The following is a 24,393-nucleotide window of genomic DNA, read 5'->3' on the forward strand; positions in this document are numbered from 1 at the left end:
CATAATATAAATCTGGACACCTCCAGGCAGGTTTGCCATTTAAGCCCTTTATCTACTGCCTTGTAGGCAATTAAATATGAGGTCAGAGCACCTGAGCATGTGGCGTCATGCTTTTGACACTACTACAGGCACTGACATATACCTCTGGAGGTTTGTCAGGACCAGCCCTGAAAGTCAAGAACTGAAGAGAGTGTCAAGAAATCCTTTAGAGAAAAAATATTGCCAAAGAGAAGAGGAAGCTCTGATTGGTTCCTTCTGACTCTGTAGTGGGGCAGAAAATAACTTCTTCAGAATACTGAGGATACCTTTAAGTAGTTCAGGAGAGCTAAAGAATTTGAACAATACATGTGACTGACACTATGGTTTGAATATTGCAGAAGTACCTTTCAATGAAAGAGTGTGGTTTTATTTTACTGCTTCGATATTTTTCAAGCCAGATAAAACTAAGAGGCTAAACCCATTTATAGCTAAAAAGAAAGTGTTCTGAATTAATTTTTTCCACCCACCTAGTGAGTGCTTCTAGTGGGTTGCAGAGGTAATTAAGTGGTGTTGGTGAGCAAATTAAAAAGAAAATCAAAATGAACACCTTCAAGAAAGTCGTTTTTATGCACAGCAAAGTATCTCTTAAAAACCCACAATATGAAATATTCACTAATGCTCCAGTTTTTTTATCCAGTTCGATATGTTACTAATGGAATTGGTAAATTTTCTTTGGGTGGCAGAATTATTATCCCCAAAGTCAATGTATGTTTGATGCAAAGAGCAAATAGTAAAATGCAAATAAGCATTATTTACTTCCGTATGAAGTTGGTGATTATGAAATAAGTTGTGGCAAGTCTCAGGAGAAAAGCAGTCTCATTATTTTATGGTTCAGCTACCTCTTATAGTCTTTGTCATTTCTAAGTACAAGGAGAAGAGAACTAAGCCTTTAGAATGTGCCAATTCAATTTCTGACCTCTCGCCTTCCTACTCCAAGATTGACCCTACGGATTTGAGCAACATACATGGAGAAAAAAAAGATGGACAAGAAATTACTTTTTGAAAGTGTAAGTCACTGATTTAAAATCTTTAACAAAGTGGCATGTGAGAGCTCAGGCTTCAGTTTAAGTTGACGAAATAAAAATAAAAGGTTGTAATAAAGAAATAATAGAAGGGTGGCAGCCTTTTCATTAGAGAGATGACATAGAGGTTTTAATGACTTTCTCAGGATAGTCAGTTGCCTTCATTAAATTTTATACCGTCTGTGAACCTAGTACCTTTTTATGCAAAACTCACTGTGCAGGTAAAGAATGGGGAAAAAAACTAAATGGACTTGTTTTAATTCTTCTGCTTCCTTTCTCTACGGTGATAGGCAAGTATCTGACCCTCTTCAAAGCCAAGCTGCCTCATCCAGAAAACAGGGATAAACCTGAGAGATACTGAGGGAGTCAAATGAAAATTTATGTAGCTATGTATTAAGAAACAGAAATGTAAAACTAAATGTAACGTATCTGCAGATGCAGTTTGGAATTTGAATGATATTATTTAAAAATTAATAGATACAGCATGTTAGAACTGGAAAAGACCTGGAATCCCCGAATATCCTCATCATGCAGGGATGGAAGGCAAGTCCATGAGAGCTTTAAGAGACGATGATAATATTAATAACAACTAACGCTTAATGGGTGCTTAGTACCTGCCAGGCATGCATTATCACCTCATGCATGCCACCCAACTCCCTGACAAGACATGAACCCGGGTAACAGGTAGTGAAGACTGGAGCCTCTCCCAGGCTCTCCCATTCTGGAGTTTGAGCCCATAACCTCGGGGCCTCACAAAGCCGCCCTGGACCATCGTTCCACGGGCTAATTGCTCACTCACAGCTCACTCCATCCTGGCCTTCAGGTAGATAATAAAAATTCGAGAACGCAAAAGCAGGAGAGTGAGACAGCATTTGACGTAGTACCAAAGCACAGTGCACAGAAACTGAGAATTTTGGTCACATACTTCTCCCAGATTTTTATCACTTTCCTGAGCCTCCTTTGCCTACGAGCCTTGTCTCGGTATGTCTGTGTGAGAGGACAAGGACCAGGGGGAAAGAGAGAGGCAATTATTCTTGAGCTATTATTCTCATATTTTTAGAAATCATATTATACTGTATCTTGAAATAGGAAGTCACAGAAAGGGATGTGGGCTTAAAGTCCAAGTCACAGACTCAAAACCAATGGAGAGTCAGTGATCATATGTATGTTCTTATAGCACATGTGGTATCATACACGCCTGGTCCACCACCTAGAGCTTCAAGTACATTATCTAATTTAATTCTTACAACATCTCTATACCGGTCTGGTCATCTTCATTTCATGTCTGAAGACATTAAGTAAGTCACCTAAGATCACCCTTAGGTCTAACTCCACGATCTTAAGAAGGAAGTTATAAGCTTTTGAGCTTCTCCACAAAGCACAGAAACACTTCCCTTAATTTGTAGGAGTTGGTGGACTCTCTAGCCATGACCTTATACCTGCTTTCCTGTGCCCCAGACTACTCAATTCCACCTGATAAGTCCATCACGGATTTGGTGACTGACACTTTGCCAAACTCAACAATTTTAGGTGTGCTGACACTTTTAATAAGGAATCAATGCCTAAGTCAATGCTAGCACCATCTACTAAGTTGCTACAAGCTATTAGCTATTAACCAATTGTCAGAATGAAACAACAGTCTATTCAACCAATGTCTGCTTATCACCAACTGGGTACAGAGCACTTCGCTGGGTACGAGGGCGATACCGAGGGCTGATGTACGGGGACAGTGGCAGGCGAGCGACCCTCCGTAATCAAGATTGATTTTTCAGCTTTTGTTTTCCTCACCTCCTGCTGGCAAGGGTGCCAGAGAAACTCAGCAAACGTTATCAGAGAACATGCCTGAAAAGAGGCCAGTGTGTTTAAGTAAGATTTTTCAAAAAAAAAAAAAAAAAAAAGTACATCCGTGTAGATGACAAGGTTAAAATGTCACAGCTTCAGAGATGACTGTCCCAAGAGTGATGTTGTAAGAGGCAAGAAGGCATCCATGAACTTTGGGCTTTCCTCATTCTCCTACAAAGCAGCAAGTTTCAAGGTCCCTGACAGCGTCCAGAGGGAAGCTTCCCTGATATTTCTCCTTAAATGTCCAGTATGGAGCAACGCAGCAAAGAGTAAGAGCATCATTTTTTCCTCTGATTTTTAAAAAAATCTGACACATTGCTTTTCAGTGTAACTTTATTTCAGCCAGGGTCTAATTTTCTTTTTCTTTTTTTTTGCCAGCAGAAAGCAACTCATGCTTTATATTGGCAGAAAATGAGTGGCTAGAATTTCAATTAGAATAAGGAACGTGGAGCAAACTCTCATCCGTTAAGAGGCTGATGACTATGCTGAGATGGGGAGAACGTCAAAATCTGGATTAAGAACAGTAAACCCATGTTTCTACTCTCAAGTTTGAAGGTTGACAAATGATACTAAAAACCATCGGCTCTCCAAATGTGTCCACGTTCCCATCTACAAAGTAAGGAGGATGTCCTTCAGAAATGTTGCAGTTTTCTGAGCTAATTGTTGTAAAGAATTCAAAACCCTGTAGAAAAACTTCTTGACAAACAAGACAAAATCAGGCTTTTTCTCATCATACTGCAAAGATCCTCTTCGTTGTACCACAAGTCTCTTGCTCATTTCACAGTTGGAGAGACAAGAGTGCCCAGCCTAATTTGCCCTCATACAGTCAAAAGGGGGTGACACAATTCTGTGGACAATCCCACCATAAGTGCTCAGAAGAAGAATGTACGGACAAGAAGTCTACCCTCTTACTTAGTGACCAGGAGGGATAGAAATCCTGAATGCCCCTGAACATGATGCCCCCTGGCATCCTCCAATAATAAGGAAGAGTCAGGGAACATTTTCTTGCCAACAGAGGCCACACTCACCTGGTGGCAACCAGTTCTAACATTCTGCTAAACTGGAGATCCCAAAACAGCTCGATACAGGCAGCCTCGGGTTTTGCAGCTCCGTTTCCCAGAAATTTCCCACTGGGTAGACGGTATGTTGAGTTCACTGCTGACTCCCTGAAGCAAACAGGGCCCAAGCCATCCATTCCCTAGTGAGGGACGATGGTTTTCCCTCCTCCACTCCCATTCCTGCCTCCATGGATTTACCATCCAGCCTCTAATTCAGCGGCCACTTAGAAGGAAAAAGAAGTTGCTTTTGAAGAAGGAAAGTACATCGTAGGCTATGCATCAAATTAAATATTAGTACATTTCATAACAGGATTCCGTTAGGATCCTCATTCATAAATTTTTGAGGGTGTAACCAAATGGGCTTGCATTGAATCAAACATTTATGGGGTATTTAGAAAATATTGTTTGATTAATACAATGAAGTGTAACTTTAAGGATAGGCAGGTTAACAGAATACCCTGTGCAAGGATAGATGAAGTCCACAAGACTTCAGACCATAGAGGAAATTGCTTTTTACACTACTGAGAATTGATCCTGAGCCCATGCTGACCTACCTTTTAAATACAAGATGCAAGAAGACTCCCTAGGACATTAAACCCTATCTGAGACTACTTCAATGAAAGAAGCAGTCAAGGACAATGCATTCCAGAATATGTTCTGAGGAAGATTGTTCCCCAGAGATAACGCAAAAAAAGGTTTCAATGGTTAAGTGAGTCTGGGAAGCTCTGTGTTTCTACTCCTTGCAGACTTAAAATGCACATTAGCAAATTAGAGGATCTGAGCATTCCTACACTAGAGAAAACCCTGCTCCACTCCAGCTTTCAATCTATTTAACCACAAAATCCTTCTTCTTTTTTTTTTTTTTAAGTGGTGTGTATTTAAATATCCATGGAATCATAGTTATCCAAATATTGAAGAAGATGTATTTACTCAATCCTGTTGAGTCATTTCCAGTTGTTAATAATCCTAACACCGCTATAAAAATTTACAGAAATGTGTCCTTGTATACGTTCCTAGAATGAAGCTACATACTCGGGACCTTTGTGAAGCACAGTAATTTAAGTGCTTAAATTACCTTAGAAAGAGTGTCAAAGCTTTTTTTTTTTTTTTCCAAGCTATTTAAAATTTGCTTCTTCATTCAAGAATATCCACTCTTTCAAATAGACAGTATTTCAGGGAAGCGTATGGGTCGGCTGTTTTGACCGTGGAAGACATGGTGGAGAATTCATCACTGGCATTCAAAAGGAAGGCGATTATGTCACTACCCCCATTCAGAAATCTTCAATAGGTCCCTATTACCTACCAAATCAAGCACAAACTCCCCAGCCTGCTATTCAATGTCCTTCACAATATGAACCAAATCCTCCTTTCAAAAAAATAATAATAATAATTATTGAAGGCCTCCTATGTTATCATAGCACCATACGGGGCAAAGAGGGAAGATGCTGAAGACAAGGAAAGTGTCCTCAAGAATCTTACAGTCAAACAGGGTAATAACTAAGTCATGTAACCAAGTACTATAGCACAGGGAGAACCTGATGGTCAGAAGAGAGAATCAGAAAAATGTGCAATAGGACTTCAGAGGAAAGAAATTACTTTCCACTAGATGAGCCGGGGGCTAGTGGCAGGGCCACGGCCCAGGCTCCAGGCAGGTGGGCGCTCCACCAGCTGAATCTCCCATTGCTTCGCCTTCCTAGGGATGAAGGCAGGATTGCAAATTTAGGTTCCTCAGCAATCCGATGCCAGCTGTATAGGGTCCGTTTTCAACTATTTTAAAAGCAACTTTAAAGTAAAAAAAATATTTATAATGTTTTATTTACTCTGAACTAAGCATGAAATGAGTCTCATTTTAGATAAATCACATCATTTAATCCCTACTTCCCCAAATCTATTAGATTAGGTATTTATTACTCCCATTTTACCGATATAAAGTAGAGGACTGCCCTTGAAGAGTGACAGAACTGAAGATGTAAAGGCAGATAGGCCTGTGCCTAAGGCTACCTCTTTAACCACTATGCTACATTACCCAGAAGTATCTTACGACCAGGGAAAAAAGTCATTCGCCCAACATGCGTCATGCATTTCTACTTCAACAACTTTGCATGTGCATATGGGTGTTATTCCTCCTCCTCTTCTTCACTGACGGTAGATAGAGGGCCATGGTTCAAACCTCACGGCAGGTAAAAGGAAAACTATCTAGCCTATAGTACCTCCACCAACAGAGAGGTTTGCATGTTGTTCTGGACTCTGTCCTCTTCCCTGCTTCCTACATGTAACCTATCAGTCTTCTCCCCTCCATCTCCACCGCCACTGTCTTAATTCAGCCCTCACCTGCCTTCCGGACTATTAACCCTTATTCTAGAGTTAGTCTTGTTTTAAATGTATTCTCTACATTCTAGAAGAGCTTTTTAAAAAAATATTAATCTCATCATATACTCCTTTCGCTTAAATTTCTCTAAGCGTTACCCCACATCCCAGAGCGGGGCTTCCCTGGAGCCTGGATTAAAAATTCCTATTTCCAGGACCTCCCATGGAGAGCCTGACTTTCTGTGTCTGTGGTCTGCCTGGGAATCTGTATGTACAAGCCCCTTAGGAGCTACTTATCTCCAGGAAAGTTTGGTAAACAGTGCTCTACAGGATTAAGTATAAGCTTCTTAGCGCGGTAAACAAGGATCTTCACAGGCAGCCCCTACTCGCCTCTCCAGCCATCCTCCTCGCAAGCATCCTCTCTCACAAACCACAGTACCAATGTGGTCCTTGCCCTGAATGTGCCATGTTGCTTCACACTTCTGGGCTCTTCCATCCCCTCTGCATACACTCCCCACCTTGTTTACCTGCATACACCAGCTGAAGGCCATCTAGCCTTTAAAAAACCTCCCCAATTTTATGGAGCCTTCCACAGATATTTCAGACAGAATTAATCACTCCCTCTTCTGAAACATCTTACAACCTGTATGTTACATGTAATATTAGGAGCATCTATATTTCTCTGTTTAGATTTCTGAGTTACTCAGAAAGAGGAAAGGTACACATCTTAGGAGCTTTGTGTCTCCAGCATACAGGACAGTGCTTCCCACCAATACACAGTCAATAAATGGTGAATGAAGAGAATATTTGGGGGGTTCCACATTAGTCAGTCACCAAGCTCCACTTTTAAAAAACTAATGCTTATTTAATCCTAGCAATTATCCTATGAGATATCTTAAATACCTTATTCAATGAACACCTTTGTCTACTGAATTTAAGCAACGTATGTGTAGAAGATGGTTCTTTGGGACACTAGGCTGCCATCTTCTCAGTCTGCTGGTTTTCCAAATAAAGTCACTATTCCTTCTCCTCCCACCCTCCCCATCCACCCCCCCCCCCATTTAGAAGAGATCCTCAGACATTGACAGCTTCCTGCCTCCAGGTGTGTGTACCTACCTATCAGCCCCCGGTGTGTGACGATATGTCACAAAAGGACACCTCCAAGGTAGATTCCACAAGCTTTCAATAATGCATGATTTATCAACTTTTCTTCATCTTTCACATTTAGTACACAGAGATTTTGGAGGTTTTATTTTAGTGGATGGCATTTGTTACAAATGTTAGTTGGAAGAAGAAATATGAAATTTTACACTCCTGGTCTACTTTTGTAAATCTTCAAACTTAAAAAAAGATGAATGCCTGATTTTGAGGCCACACTAACATCCCTACCTGGCATCAAGGGTTAAGGAATAAGCGTTTTGATTAAGCAAATAGTCTACTAACTAAAGGGCAACAGTTACACCTTGCATGAATTATCAGTCTGAAGAAACCAGAACCCAGTAAAATATGCTTAGCTGTATAATTCCCCTGAAAATTATTTAGACTTCTGAAATGCATTTCAGGGGAGGGTAGTGGCTCAGCCTCCATACTGATTATCCTTTACTATTCTACTTGTGAAGCATAGAAATTCCAACAGAGATTCTAATTGATTAGATAATGGATAATGGAGAAGTTGCTCTGTGTTTACAAAACACACCTCACACTCAGCTGACTGAACAGTCTTCTGATGTTAATGTACCACCTTCAGTGTCTTACACCTGAATTGTGACAATCTATCACCTTCAGAAAATAAACCCTAAAGCCCAGTTATTTTCTTGCCAAACTAGGAAGAATAAAGTCTCTCCTCGGAAACGAAAGCAAGAAACAGAAAACGTTATCTCACTTCATATTATAACTAGCCTATAAAAATCAAGGAAATAAAAACACTCATGTTACACCTCTGATTTAAAACAAACAAACAAACAAACCCCCAAAACCAAAAAGCCTGCAACCTCTCTCTATATTAAAAGATAAAATGCACAAAAATAAGACCCTTGAATGTAAATGTTAGATTCCTGGAGCTTGAATTTAAAAGATCACCTAATTCAGTCCTGTTTTACAGGTGAGCCGAAGTCTGAAGAGATTAAGGGAATCATCGAAGGCCATGGAGCTAATCAGAGTCAGCAAAGGACAGGACAGCAAAGGACAGGAGGGCAGGGGAACAAAGGAACTAACAGTCACTGGTCCCAGGCAATGTTATGTGCTTAACACGTGGGATCTCGCTTCATATAATCTCCAGGACAACCTTGAGGGTAAGCAGTTTTCCCCCCAACTTTGCAGATGGCAAAACTGAACCTAGCAGATCCTGAATAAAACTAGAATCTGAACCCAGGTCTCTCTGCCTCCTAAGTCTGTGCCCTTTTCAGTGCAACTCTGACCCTAGAGCACAGGCCTCTTGCCTCACAGTCCAAGAATCTAGGAAGAACCTCAAGCAGATGAAAAAGAGCTCAGTACAAGGCTCTGCTTGCATCACCCCAAATAAATTACACCTGCTCAAAAGAAAACTATGAAAAAACTGGAGGGCATATGTAGGAAATCAACAAAAGCATGTGGGGCCTAAAAATTCAAGAATTACTTCCAGACTCTTCACCTGTATGTGAAGATCAATGACTCCCGCCAAGGTCAATCTCATCCTGCTCAAGGAATACAAGGGAAACGGACCCTGAGTTCATTGTGGGAAATATTTGCTACATTAAGCAATTTCCCTTATTATGTTACATTACACTCCATTAAAAGACTTACATCCATACACTTACTTTTGTATAGATAACATAAGGAAAAGAAATTCTGTGTCCTAATTCTGACCATGTGTATATAATTTAAGACAACATTAAAGAACAAATAAGACAAATCCCAATTTAAGTATTATCTTAAAATTCTACTTAAAAATAAGAATCTAAAATTTAGGACCCCTACCTATAACCAAAATAATTCTAAGTTTGAGCTCATGGCCCATTGACTTATTTAAAGCAATGTTGCATACAACAAAATTTCAGTAAAAGAAAATAATTTTTATTATCTCTTAAGGATGTCACAGTATCTTATCAAATGTATCAATACGTTAAAAAAAATAGTTCCTTTATTTTTAGGCACACAAAACAGAGCTGATAAGCACAAACTTTGGATCAATTTGTCCACCTTAGAAAGAGAAAAAAGTAAAATCTGTGCATTTTGTTGATTCAGAAGTGGACCCACTATTGCTAGAAAGCCACATAAGTGATAATCTCTGATTTGGAAAAGCAGGGAGAGAGACCAGGAACCAAATGACTACAACACAAAATGTGAAAGATGCTATAATAGAAGTAGAAGGTGCCAGTAGGGTGCAAAGAAGAGAATACTGGCTTATGCTTGGGCAAATCAGGAAGGCTTCCTGGAGGAGATGACATTAGAATTAGATTTTCCTCAGTAAGAATTTGCTAGGCAGAAGGGAGACAGGGACATACTTCCTTTTTCCTTTAGGTCTCCCTCCCTTACTTCCGTTATCAAGACCTGGCTTTCCAGCAAGCTGAGGGACCTTATTGCTATATAAAAGGGATTGTAAAATGGTTTACTTTCATTTTAATGAGGAATTAGATTTTAGTAAAATTCCATAGTTGTTTTCTCGCAGGTCATTATAAAGGGAGTGAGTGGCTCGAGACTGCCGAGAAATAAATCTGGTAGATAAAAATGGTTTATATTATTGTCTGCTGTGACATCAAAATATTTTTAAAGGCCAAATTAAAAACAAATGCCAACATAGGAAGATGAATAAAAAGTTATTTTCCCATTACCCCACTCCCCCCAAAAATAAAAACAATAAGAATTTCAGGGAATTTTCTAAGGGTAGAAAAAAAGACAGAGGAAAGGGAGAAAATAACATGGCGTCATTAGAGACTATTCTCCGGAAGTAAAGACAAGACAATGAAGGGGAAAAAGAGAACACATGTATTACAATGTATAGCACCATAAGGCCGTGTCCGATGCTCTGGAGGGCTTCAACAAGTACTGTTCAGCCAAAAATCAATTGAAAAATCAGCATGATAACAGAGCATGAGTTGCCCTATAATAGCCTTAAGACCCCCAAGGCTATGCAAGTCCCTTTCATCTGCCACACTGCACCGACTCAAGGGGACCCTCCCTCACTTCCCCTCCCTGAGCGCTGGGCCCGGCTGCCTTTCTAACCTACTGCTCTCCCTCCCTTAGAAAGGGGAGCTGACAGGACTGACGATGTTTTAAAGTGGTTCTAAAGAATTTTTGTTCTTTCTGCTTTATTCTTTATCTTCTCTGGGTATCTGCACTCAAATTCATCCTACAGTATCAGTCATAGGCTCCTTCCACAACACGAAATGGTCAGGCATCACCTCTGAATAACCTCACAACCGTCTCCTGTTTTGGACGCATTAACTAATGTACGTGAAACTGCCCCTTAATAAAATCCGAGTTCAGGCTTATGCAAATACGACATGTAAGCAGTTCACAGCATTGTTATAAATATACATACACCGTTCATTCCAAGATCTCATCTCAATATTTCTTCAATCACTTCCTCACAATGTCTGGTTTGTTCAATTTATATTTCTACTTGGCATTTGGTGCAAACCCCCAAAGATAAGATACATCTGTCCCTTAGTCACAAATCTTGGCATTTTTTACCTTAACTCAATCGTGAAATGATTGGTTGAGAATTACCTTGCTTATTAGCAGGATTTCCTCACAATAAAACATTTTATTTCCAAACTTTTGAATGTGACATGAGAGGTACCGTCTCAGTAGTGACATACTAAAGCTTAAGGAGGACGTATAAACACCCTGATCCGTGTGAGGGAAGGAAAAGCTAATTGGAAGTCAGCTTCCCTGTGATTATCAGCTTGTTTATGGGGAGGGAGGACTCCTCTGAATGGCACTGTAAATTCATCCCTGATTATGGCGTTAAGACCGAAGCTCATTTCCACAAGCTCCCCTAAAGCCCCCCACCCAATCCATGTTGTTTAGTTACAAAGGGTTGTGCACTGTTTTCAAAGAATGACAGTTTCTCATGCTTTGATTTTCTCCAGCTTCAAGAAAAACTAATCAGTTGCACAAGCCAGTTGTCAGATTTCACTTCCCTCATGGCAGAAAGCACACATATTCATTGTCTGCTATAAGAATAAATTTTAGTAATTTTTCCCCATGTCAATATGAATATTAGACTGACCCAATTAATATGAAATGCTTCTATGCTGCTGGAACAGACAGTGCTACAGAAAGAGCCATTTGCACAACCTGTTCATGATTATGGGCCATAAGGACACAAAGATGGCTCACACATTTGTGGACCATCTGAATTCTTATACGGAAAGGGGAGGCGGGAGGGGGAGCGGCATGACGTTAGCTTGACTGTCGTGGGTCATGTTTTTTAATCCGGAGTATTGGACATGTAACACAGCAACAAGAGCTGATCATTTTGTTTAATCACCTTTTGGATCTTTGCCAGATGGTCTCTATTGAGAGCGCTGCAAACAGAGAGAGATGAACTGCATCTAACACGCCACCAGAGCTTTCCCGTAAATGTCTGAGAACTGATTCCAACAAGAATTTAGTCTCAGAGCAGAAAGGGATACATTTAAAAACTATGTGCATTAACTATACTTTTCCCCATAGAACCCTCACTTGGCATGAATAATTTACCTACTCTTATGCTAATGGGATCATGAAAGTATCCCTCTGTCTTTAGTGCAGCTATTCTCAGCTTTCAGTAATTACCCCACCCAGTGAAAATAACATGGCTTCTGCACTGAACGGCCGACTAGTACCTGACGATTAGAAAGATCATGGCTGACACTGGACTGGTCCAGAACTGGACAGAGAAGCCCTCGTAGCCCAAGGAAGAGCACAGACATCAAGTAACACTGGTCACGGCGGGGAACACGTGGGGGTAGAAAGTGGAGCAAAAGGGGGAAGAGAAACATTTTCCATCAGCAAGCTTTCCTTTCTCTGACTTGTTATCAAGGTTTTACACAAGTAAAAATATGTGCCCTTTCACATGATTAAGTGTAAAAGACATTCACGACAAGATTCGTTTGGAAGGGAAAAAAATAGACAACAGCTAAGATAAAGAGCTAGAGTTCTCTTGAAAGCACATCTGCATTAGGTATGTATTTTATCCAAATTTTTAAAAAATCTAAATAGTGGAAAATCCCCTGCAGTTTGATTTTTGGAGGGGAAAAAAGATGACCCCAAAAAACAAAAAACAAAAAAAACAAAAAAGAAAAACAAAAAAGATTACTCTTTTTCCACCTCTGTCCACAAAACTCCATGTTAGGTAGTTCACTGTGTAAAAATTATCAGGCTAAAACATCTGGGAAAGAAAGCTATGAAACAGCAGGGAACGTGGCTGGTTTATTGTTTATCTTTTGTTTATGAGGCAGTATTCAAGTTTAATTACTACTCTAAATTAAAGTCTAACTGGCATCAGGAGACATCCCTTTACATGACTAAGTTAAAAAAAATCTAGAAATCCCAACTCTGGTTTTTTCAAGTAAGTTGATACATATAGGAAGAAATTACTCAAAATTAACAGCAATTATAGAAAGCTTTTAAGCATTTATGGGCACCATTACACGCTTCTAGAGCATTTATTTATTAGAAGAGCTTAATTTTATTTCTAATGGTTGCTATTCTAAAAAGTCCTAAGAAAATCAACAGAAATTATCGGGATGTTTGATGATGGTTAAAGGGTAGTATTCTTTTTCGACTTTATTTAGGGGAGCAAAAAGAGAATGAAAATGCAACATGAATATGCTATATACACCAACTTCTGCGGCAATGTTCAATTACCAATTACATTCTCGGTGAATTTTTTGCTACAATTAGGAGGACAGGAAGGAAGAGAAATGTCACTGTATTTATCATAACAGTAAGTGACCAGTTTTGGATGAACTTAGCTCTAGGAAAAATAAAAGTTAAAAGCAACTAGCAAAAGATTATGCCAGATGGCATCTGTCATACTGTATTTAGGGTTATTTTAAAGAGATTGCCGCCACTATGAAAACATTCCATTGACAGAGTTTCCCTAGACTGAATAAGAAATCCCAGTAGAACAGATTCAGGACCCACCGTAAGTGGGTTTGAGGTTTTCTCCCTCCTCCTTTAAATGTATAAGTGGAATGTTTTGGTGGAGGAGAATACTATTTCATGTATTATACAACTCAAAAGTGTAATCCTATATCAGATTCTCGCTTACCTATAAAATGCTTACATTAAATATACAGTGGGTATTTTTAGATTTCAACACCGTGATTGCTAAAGAACTGTGTGATAAATAAATAAATATCTAGCTATGGAATTCTGGTCTCCTTGCCTGGACAGCAGACAGGGACATAGAGGGGTTTGGTAGGTGGCTGAGTTGAGGGGAGCTAGGCTGGCTTGTTACAGCCCTGTGTCCTGAAGGATTCGACACACAGAGCTGCTAGAATGCGAATGTATTTAGGTTGCACTGGGTCTGGCAACAGTATGGTTAACGTGCGTGTGGTGTGCAGTGTGAGCTCAGCAGTTACTGGGCCAACTGTCTCGGTATTTCTGGGAATCCTGCCTATTCACAGTGCAGGGATTGTTCAATTGCTGCAAAATGTACAAAATGAATTTTACAAAAATGAATTGTAAGGAAGGCCCCATTACAACGATTTTACAGCAAAGATGTCAACATCAATTTTTCTTTCATGCCTAGCTAATGATTAAAACAGCATATTCCATTTGCCTAAGACAATTTATTTCATATTGGCACATCAAAATATTGAAATACAAAGTTATCTTTACTCTACCCTCTTTATTCATTGCCGCTGAACCCATACCATTGTTCAAACCAGGAAAAATAAAACAAACTTGGCACGAAATACTTAAAACAAAGGCTCATCAATATTCTCCAATTTGTCAACATCTCAATTACAGCACTGGAAAAAATGTAAATTTCATGTGCTCGAAACACTGAGGGGTCTATTCTCTTGCCAATTCACATGCGTAACTCCCATCAGCGTTAATGGGAGTTACACAAACCCATCAATAATAATAATACTTTGTACATATATTGTGCCTTTCATCTAAGGCTCTCAAAGTGCTCTATGAACAAGGGGGCTGCTTCCTAGTCTTTACTCTGGCAAAAAAAAAAAACCCCACAATGAAATACAAAGCAGCTTTTGACTCAGCAGGTACAGAATTAGGGACCCCAAGCCTTATTATCATTCCCATTTTACTGATGGGACACCACACACAAAAAGCACCAGTTCCTTCCCCAGAGCCCCAGTCTGCACCCTAATTCTATCCCGGAAAAAATAGATTTTTTTTTCCTTCATTCTAATGTGACTCACAAGATAAACTCCCTCTCTTTGGCTGCTTTGAGCAAAAGAAATCAGAGTGAATGAAAGTCTGGTTCATATTTATATAGTTTACTGCTAGGCATGTGCTGTGTGAAAGATACAGTAAAGTCAGGTTTCACATTTTATCAAGTTTGTTTCTTACAATATTTAAAAAATTTGATTTTCTTCTCCTCCTTTGTGTTTGTTGCACTAAGGAGAAAACACTAAGGAGAAAAAGATGACCTTTCGCCTGTGTAACTATGGCTCTTTCACTATCAAGTCATAAAATAATGAGATATTTTTAGGTTCCAAATTAAAGATTTATATGAATCATTTTAGTAAAAATAGTCACAAAATTACAAAGCAACAAAAATGCATGTATTGTTTTATAGCATATGGCTATTAAAGTTTAATTTAAAATGTGTATGAAAACATTGTATTTAGTACAATTCATCCCTATTTTTTCTGTTTATCATAATTTGTTTTGAAACTGAATCATTTTACAGTTTTCCATATGCCTGTTGTGCTAATAAATTCCGAACAAGCAAGAAAACTCTTTTCTAAACTACAAACTTGGTTTCCAGCGACACACTCTAATATATTTAATACAAAGAGCATAAATTTCCTTCCTAGGTTTTCCATTATACGTCAACCCTAAGATTTAACCTGGGATAAGCATATGTGATTTCAGTCAATATCTCTGTTGACTTTGCCCTGAAGCAGATAATTAATCTTTCCCACGGAAAGCTACTCAGAACAATTTGGTGGGACAAAATATCTTGAAAACATATTTAAAAGACTAATATGGGTATGAGGATGACAAAATGCACTCGTCTGGCCTTCAAAATTTAGAGTCTTTTATGAAAAACAGAAGACCCTTAAACATGTGTTTTGGAGCCACTGATGTGGTAAGCCAGGTAGGAAATTCTCCACACCAACACAGTCTCCATTTTAAAGGAATCGTAGCTTTTTTTTTTTGGTCCCTCACACTTTAATACAGTAAAATGACTGACTTCCTAGTATTCAAACACATAAGCTACCATGTCCATTCTTTAATCCCACAGAGATATGATTAAAGGAACAAAATCCTACAGGGATCAGACCCTTCAACATGGCATAAGCGGGTGCAGCTACCCACAAGATCAAGGTCTGTGCATATGGTTTCTACCCCGTGTCTCAGCCTCGGAGCTTTTCTCTTTCCTGACCAGAAACAAAAGCGAAATCAACAAGCAGGCCAAACGAACCAAAATGATAAAACTCTATGCCTTGTCCGTTGCCGCAACTGTTCTGGGCTCCAAACCCCAGGGTCTTCTCTCTTTGCCTCCCCTTCTCTCTGGTCCTCTCCTGCCACCTCCCCGGCCATAACTCAGCCAACCCAACAGAACCAGTCAGTTTTAAATTTCAGTTGGGACCTTGGTGACCTGTTAATGAATCTACAGAGAGGAGAAAAACTCACAGTGTTGAGTTATGCCTGGTGTTGCTAGCTGACTTGGAGTCAGAAATGCTTGAAGCGTTAACGTAATTGCAAGAATGTGAAAAATGAAGCGCTGGGCTCCTGAGCAGAGGGAAAGGTCAAAGTGAGCCTCGCACACAACAAGTCTTTGGAAGATAGCCTCATTAGACCATTGCGTCTGCTTCTCCTTCTCCCTCTTTTGTCCTGTGTTTAGGGTGTTCTGTTTTTATCAATAGACACACTTCCCCTGTTGTGGCACAGTAATTTGGGGTGGTAGGGAGGGTGGAGTCATAGAAAGCTTTTCAGATTTAACCACATAGAGAAGTCCTTCTCCAAGACATGGAGACACAATTAAGCCACTGCATTGCAGATCACTGAATTTACATACACGTCATTTTCAAAATGCCTTATAGGTTAGTTTTCTTAGATACATCTAAACTGGTCTAATCAAAACAGTATAGGAGGCTTAAATAGATGCAGTTCACAAGTGCTTCCACAATTTACTGATGGTATTCATTTCTGTTAGTTCCAACACGCTTAAACCTAGATTCTAAGTTGGACGCGTGCACAAGTTAATGGTGTCCCAGAAGAGACATTTTTTTTCTGGACTCTTCTGGAATATTAGGAATCCAAAATCCATGGCCAGAAACTTGGAGCAGTGGCACTCACCTTACATCAACTACCCTCTTTTAAATGGCATATATGACTACAGCTGAAGCTGTTAAACTGTCCTCCACTTGGAAGACTGTCTAATGCTTAAATATTGTGGCCATAAACACAGTCATAATAGAGATGAAATAGACCTAGGAGATCAGACACCATCTAATGTAAAGTATTAAAAAGTAAAATCTATACACTTTCCTGGCCCACATTCAATAATGCATCTTCCTTTAAATTATCATTTTAGCCATAGAAGAGTCATCCCTCCCAATATATAATTGCTCTCTGTGCAATAGGTGAGTTTTAAATGGTAAAATGTATTCTAAATTACTCTAGGCTTCCGTGGCATCTGGAGTTGATGTCCCCCTTGCCTTCTGATTATTCTAATTTTTAGGATTTGAGACAAAAGCCCCCATGTCAGCTGAATGGAAATGGGGACAAATAAGCTTCTAAGAATTTCAAAATCCATCTTCCCAAGATACGATTCCATGTAAAATTCGCTCAGTACTTTGGAGCTAATAAAACAGATTTTTGCATCATGTGTGCTTTAGAGGCATCATTGCTTGATTCCAGAAAACCCTTATAGTTGATATCCCAAATAAAATATCCCATTTATAGTATAATTCAAACTACTGCATCTCAGCAGCAAAGAAGATCTGTCATTCTATTTACTTAACACAGAAATAAAGTGTAGATAACCAAATTTGTAAAAGAATTGGCAGAACTAATTGATTGTTATTGTAATGCCTGCTTAAAGATTAGACATCTCACTTTGGTTTTCTTTTCTTTTTTTTTTTTTTTTTTTTTTTTTTTTTTGGTAAGTAATGTAAGTTAAGGAGAAGAAATACTGTCTCCCTAAAGAGCAGCTGATTATATTCCCTAACCTGCTACTCTCCTGTTTACATGGAGGCAGACATATGGACAGCATGAAATACTGACGCTATTTTAGTCAGGCCCACTTTGCACGAGGAAAATGCTTGACCTTTTACCTTGCTCACTGCTGTTGTCTCCACTCTGGGATGCATGGCCCCCACTTGAGGGCCCCGGGGTGCCTGCTGAGTGGGTGGAGGTTGCATCATCGTGGTCTCGCCAAGATGCAGGATTCTGATGTCAGGAGGCCAAGGAATTTTCCCACAGTTACCATTTCAGCCATAAATGAGGAACCAAGAGGAAAAGTGCAGAGAGAGACAAAAAATGTGCACATATTAGTATTTGCAGAACGAGGCATATATCAATGCCACGTTACAGTATGTTGTCCTTTCAGTAATAGGTACCAAAAAGAAGAAAAGATGCTCTAGAATCTTGATGAGGTGATGTTTACATCGGTATATACATCTGTTAAGACCAAATGAAATAGATACTTAAAATGGATGCATTTTATTATATACAAATTATATCTCAATACAGTTCATTTTTAAAGTTAGAAAAAAGCCTACTCAAAAATCTAAATGTCTATTATCTTAACTAGGCCACACTGTCCCAAGAAATAAGTCTCAATTCACTTGGACACCAAATACTTCAGAACATTAACATCTACAAAACCCAAAGACTCTTAAAAAATTCACAGACTGGAGAATGTATGGGACAGCCCTTCACATCAAATGCATGCCCTGAAGCAGCCTGAATTAACTCTCAAAATTATCATCAACTGATTATACAACCAACAGATACAATAATATTAATCACTGCATCAATACCTTCTGCTTTAATTGGCACAAACAACAATCAGAAAGTGAAAGAACTATGAACTGTTATCCGTCTAATAAACTGGATAGGACTTCCATTTGAGCTGCATGGAAGATTTAAAAGTCACAGAACAGTGCTTTTTTCCTGGAAGAACTGCTTGTTTTAAAGGACATGTAAGGTAAGCCGAGAGTTACAGCTCATGCTACTTTGCTGAGTGTATTCTTCTCCTGTTTCTCCTCCCCTTTCCTGATCATTCCCAATACCCTGCTGTTGCTTAAAGGAAAACAGGAATTCTAATGTACAGGAAAGACTTTATCAGCACCACATGAAGGCAGGCAAGAGATGGAATTTCCTCTGGCAGAAACGGAGAGTAGGAACAGCACGTGAAACAGACCAGCCTTAAGGCCAGGGCTGTACACTTGTCACCTCTATGCGATGACTTCAGCTAAGCCCACAGATCTACTGGCCAACAAATTCATTAAGGGGGGGTGGGTGGGTGCAGGCAATACTACCAGGGCAAAATAATAAAAGTAACCCATCAATTTCCCAAAGCACACTATTTCTTCTTACAAGAATCGGTAAATAAGAATTCAGACAGACCGACGTGCCTATAGGCAACAGCAAACATCCTGACCATCTGAAAGCAATCTTGCCATGTTGTCATTATAGTTTATCCAGAAAAAAAAACCAAAACACTCTATTATTTTTCTCAAACTCAACTCTATAAGGTACAAATAGAACAAAAGCTTTACCAAAAATAAAATCAAGAAACCAAGGTGAGACAAAATAGGGGACTATTCTCACAACAAAAAACTTATCTTTTTTCCTCTACAGATCTGCTACAAGCAACTGTAAATTAATATTTAGCATTTTTGATAGATGGTGAAATGACCCGAAGCTCGAGAGATTAATAACATCTATATCAAATAATGCTGCTGGCACTGCTACCAGGCAAGCAATTGATTCAAAGGGAAAACCTTAAGCAGAAATTTTATGACTATAAATAAGGCACAGGTATAGATCTCTTAAGTAAAGATACGTCCAGAAAGTAGATCAGGGAATGAAGTTGAGCAGAATGAAATGAAAAGCAAGGTTCTCTGCTGCCTGTATTGAGACAAAGTCATGCCTGTGATGTCTCTTTTTATCAGTTAGAAACCACTCCAATAGTTTCAAGCTAAAAGCAAACAGAATACAGGGGCTCTTCAAGCTTTGCAGCCTCTTCGTGTCAGCTGTTTGCCGCATGGTAATCAGATAAAGGGCTAGAAGAATTACATGGGTAAAAAAAAAAAGAAAGAAAGAAACAATAGCATGGTGTGAGTTTAGTCCTGCAACAACACTGGCCGGAGCCTTCTTTTCAAAAATGCAATTACTGCAACACAGTCACCTAAGCTAAACTTCCCAGTGTACGCAGCAAGGGATGTGAGTTTTATGCACTGCAGCCTTTTTATGAAGCTGGCTGCTATAAAAGCTCCTTACCCCTCATGAAAATTACAATAATTAACCACTAACACCTCAACTATGTTTTAAGGCAAATGTCATCCAAAAGCTATTATATAATCGTTCAAACGAAGCTCGAGTGCATTTTTTCTGTTTGCGCGCTACAGTGACTTGAAGGAATGGAGGAGAAGGGCTTCCTGCAACTGAAAGCACTGGTTTGTCCCTATGGGTCAAACCTGTACTGAGTTCTAAAGTCAAGCCTCACCAGTTTATAGTTCAGCTGACTTCCTTCCATGGTTTTCTGGAGGAGGTGTCCCCTAAACTAAAGGGGTGAAATACAGCCATATAAGCAAATACTCCTTTAAGAGCAACTGGTTCTTCCAAACAAGTTGGGCCTTGGATTTTCAGCCCAGTCCTGAAATTTGCTCAAGTTCGCTAGCTAACCCACCATGCCCCTGTCTCTCCCCTTATCTCCCTGACATCCTCAAATATGCTGTCTTAAAAAGTATCACAAGATGTTTATTTCCATAGAGTGTCACAGGTATTATGATCTAGGTTGAGAGACTGACACAAGGTAGTACCAGGATATTCATTTCACTTGAAAGTAGGAAAAACAGATGAATTCCTCTGGGGTTTCAAGGCTGAGAAGTTACCCCAAAGATGTCTGTATGCAGCTCCACCATGGTGACTGAATCATATATAAAGATTTTCCTGCACAAAGTATTTACTGATAATCTGGTCAATAAAAAATTCCTACCTCCTTGGTCATAAAACACTGGCAACTACACGAAGAGATAAAATATACTTCTTTACCCGTAACACTGGTTTTTCTTAGACTGAAATATTTGTTTGTATCACAACTCCTTTCTTCTTCTTCTTTTCCCTCCCTAGATAGTTTCCAAGTTTACATCCTTCAAGAATAACTGCCTGGCTTCCTGCCAAATTATATGCAGAAGTTTAGTGAATCTTAAAACCAAAGTGGCATATGAAAACATGTAAAACACATAACATACACAGGAAAATAAAGAGAAAGGCTCTCTGCGTGCATGTGTGTGGGTGAGTATTCAGGTATATGCATTCCGCAGGATATGTCCTGTTCTTCAGCCAAAAGTATCGTGAAGACACCCGAGGGCAAGAGGTGAACATGTTTCTATTCCCAGTGGCTTTAGTAATTGGAAGTCAAATATGGTCCTCTTCTCGCTCTTACGTAATTGTGTTAAAGAGCAGTGTTAGCAGGAGAAAAGCAGTGAATCCTGAGTGGAACACAATAGAGGGAGATGGAAAATAGATACAAGAAGCTAGGTCTCCAGGGGCAGTATTTTCTATTTGCTGGGCTAAGACTCACAGCTGATAATGCAAGTTGTAATTAATATAAAAGCAGGAGACAAGATGGGGAGAGCTTGTAGTAGCGGGGCCACAGGAGATCACTCTGCTGCTCTCCTCTGTTTCTCATTTACACACAGCTTTCCCCAGAAAACACACTTCTGCCAGTGTTTTCTCCCTTGAAAGTTAAAAAAAAAAAACAAAAAAAAACTGACTTAGCACCATCATTGAATTTTGCTAAATCTAGGAAAGAGCACAGAGAGGATAGGCGTCCCCGGCACAGACAGCAAATGGTACGTACACGTGCCTCTTTTGTTGAGGTTGCAGATGTGGTGGAAATTGTAACATTTTACACCATTACAGCATTTCTGCAGGGGACCTGCCCATAGGATGATACTTATTAAGTCCCGGTGAATTGGTGGTATTTCCCTGTTGAAATGATTGCACGCAGCTCAGGGTTCTTGCCTTGTGAAAAGACAATGAAATAAAATGCACAAGCGCTTCTAAATAAATACAAAACTGAATGGGGAAGTAAAACGTATTAGGCTTCAAGGAGAAAAAAAGAAGCCACGCTACCCACAAGTTCTATCTAAAAAAATCTGAAACTCATCTTAGACCCCAAGTGAAAGGTGATTCAATGGATGTGGTGTAAGAGAAAGAGCCTTAAATGGGAATTAAGACTCTAGGGTGCCGCCTCCAGCTGTCATATGACCTTAAGCAAGTGATGAACTTCATTTCCCTGGGACTTGTTTCCTTTCTATCTTTAAAATTAAGAAGTCAGACGAAATAAACCCTGAGGTCACTTCCACTTCTTACTTCTATTATTAAAAAGTACTTTAAGCATTTGATTTTCTAGAAACTACACAATTAAAACACGATATGTAACACCAAGCCAAAAATAATATATGGACTTGGAAAATACAGTAAAGTAATTCAGAATATGTGCTTGTAGTTAGAAAGTAGTAAGACATATACAAAGATATTTTAATCAGCAAACGGAGCATGCAACATGAACTTGACTCTAGATGTTTAAACAACAAAGGCAAGATATGCTTGTATTAGTATCTGTAATAATACGACTTACACATTTCCTATGGCTTTACAATATTTTAATTCCTAATTAAAATATGCAAAAATTATTTTTAAAAATAAGATGAAGACTCTCATCATGAAGTACTCAAGCCTACAAAAGTTAAAAAATGTTAATTGTATAGTTTGAAAAAAATGTTGGAATTTCAACTTCGTTATTCTAAAGTTGACATAAGAACTCAGGAGAACTGTGTGTGCTTTCAGAATGTGGACTCACTCTTTAAAAATGTAAATAGAGCCAGGGTCTTTCCCTCGTTTCCCCGCTTCCACCCTCTATGAAGCTCTGGGAATTAATATGTGAGCACCTCTCGCAGAAGTGGCAAGTACTTTTTGCAAATGATTCCTCCTCCATCTAATGGAGCAACTTTTAGAGAAGAGAGAAATTTCTTATATTGTTGAGGTACTACCATATTATAAAATATCTCCTATAATTTTGAATTGTGTTGGGATATTCCATGGAAAGTTTAGCCTGAAAAAAATGGGAAAATGAATTTTTAAAATATCAAAATTTTAATCTGATACTGAATGTCTGGTTGTCAAGGGTCACCTTTGTTTAATTTCACCTCATCACAGTTACTCTGAGATCATACTCCAACTGCACAACCTAAAGGATTTAACTAACATAATTATTTTTGATGGAAAATGGACAGAAAGCTATCAACTAGCAGAAACTACACAATAGCAAAACAGAAAACCCGTGGTCCCAGCCATGTTTCCTTGAGTTGGTGGACTGAGCTCAGAGGTAGAACTTTCCCGGAACAGGTCCCTGGAGGCCTTCGATAACACACTGTAAGGTCTAATCTTACACTAGAACATAAGAAACTATCTGATAAAATAAATCATTCACTTTATTAATATTATTTTCAAATCCCATTATTTCCCCCTTGATATTCTATAAACCAATCACTTAAACCTATCTCTCTCCTAGCTGCAACTCCCTGCTGATTTTTCAGACACTTGCCCGGCCCGTATTCTGTCAGGAACAAGGTTCTGAAGATTTTCCCCTCTGACTTTACCCGTTTTTAAAAACTGTATAGACATAAGTAAACTTGACATACTCAGAGATGCAAAAGAAAACTACAGCATACCTTCATTTAAATTACAGCTTTAAACATCGAAACTAAAATAATTTTTCTTTTCTATTAGATTATCAGAGTCAGTCAGTTTTAAGACACCTGCCATTACAACTATATTTTCTTCCCTTTGCTTAATTCATCTAAAAAAATAAAATGTAGCTACTTATGAATGTTAATTAGGAATCAATATAACTGTATGCACTGTAGGCAAATGGAGATTAAGTCAGAGAATGTATTTCAAACAAATATATCTCACTTACCTAAACCTGACCTAAACTTGTAATATCTTTACATGTAAATATAAAGATATATTTCATTTGTCTGCATGTGATCTAAAATTACATAAAGTGGAAAATGTAGATATCACCTATTATTCAGAAATACTACAGACTAGGAAAAGCTTGATCATTCCACAACAGTTTTCAAGTTGAAGCTTTTTTTAAAGAATTGGTTTCTTGACATGTTTATTTTAAACATAATAAATTTGAATGTCTGGGAAACTTAACATGAACTGCAGCTGGAAAACAGAGTTCTATTTCCTCTCACCATCATATTTTTTTCTCCCTAAGATTCCAAAAAATACTGTAATAGCTGTTTCCTACCTATAACAATTATTCTTATATTATAATAACAGTATAAGATAAAATACATTATAATATTAAAAATAGTAGCAAGCATTCATTACGAATATACTAAACATGACAAAATAGTAGCTAATGTTGCAAGTTTTGTTTTCTATTTAATTCCAAACTCCTTTTATCGGTATGCCCATCATGTGTCAATAATAAATGAACAAATTCAGTATCTTTACTGAATGTACCATATAGAAAGTAAGATGTATGGCTGTCTCCTTTTAATTCATCTATGTTACATCTGATTTTTATGTAAAATTATCGAATGTGAAATCAGCATGACAACAGCCTGATTTACTAAGCAATAATATATAAAGCTCATTCTTAAAAGTATACCCCAAATGCTTGCTTTCAAGGTATTTATATCAATTACTTTTATTCATGTCTATTTTAAAATTTGTTAATAAGAAAATCAAAAGCT

At 38.6% G+C, this 24,393-nt stretch overlaps 1 protein-coding gene across 9 annotated transcripts in view; it reads right to left on the reverse strand.

Moving 5' to 3' along the window:
- The window catches only part of MEIS2 (Meis homeobox 2), a 195,622-nt gene that overhangs the window by 161,181 nt on the left and 10,048 nt on the right, over positions 1 to 24,393 (reverse strand). For all 9 annotated transcript variants that reach the window (XM_010965117.3, XM_010965116.3, XM_045524221.2 and 6 more), the window contains one exon: positions 17,719 to 17,833. In XM_010965117.3, coding sequence (XP_010963419.1) covers positions 17,719 to 17,833 — 115 coding nt within the window. The remainder of the gene's footprint in view (positions 1 to 17,718; positions 17,834 to 24,393) is intronic.

Source organism: Camelus bactrianus, chromosome 6 (assembly GCF_048773025.1).
Source record: "Camelus bactrianus isolate YW-2024 breed Bactrian camel chromosome 6, ASM4877302v1, whole genome shotgun sequence".
Taxonomy (NCBI): Eukaryota; Metazoa; Chordata; class Mammalia; order Artiodactyla; family Camelidae; genus Camelus; species Camelus bactrianus.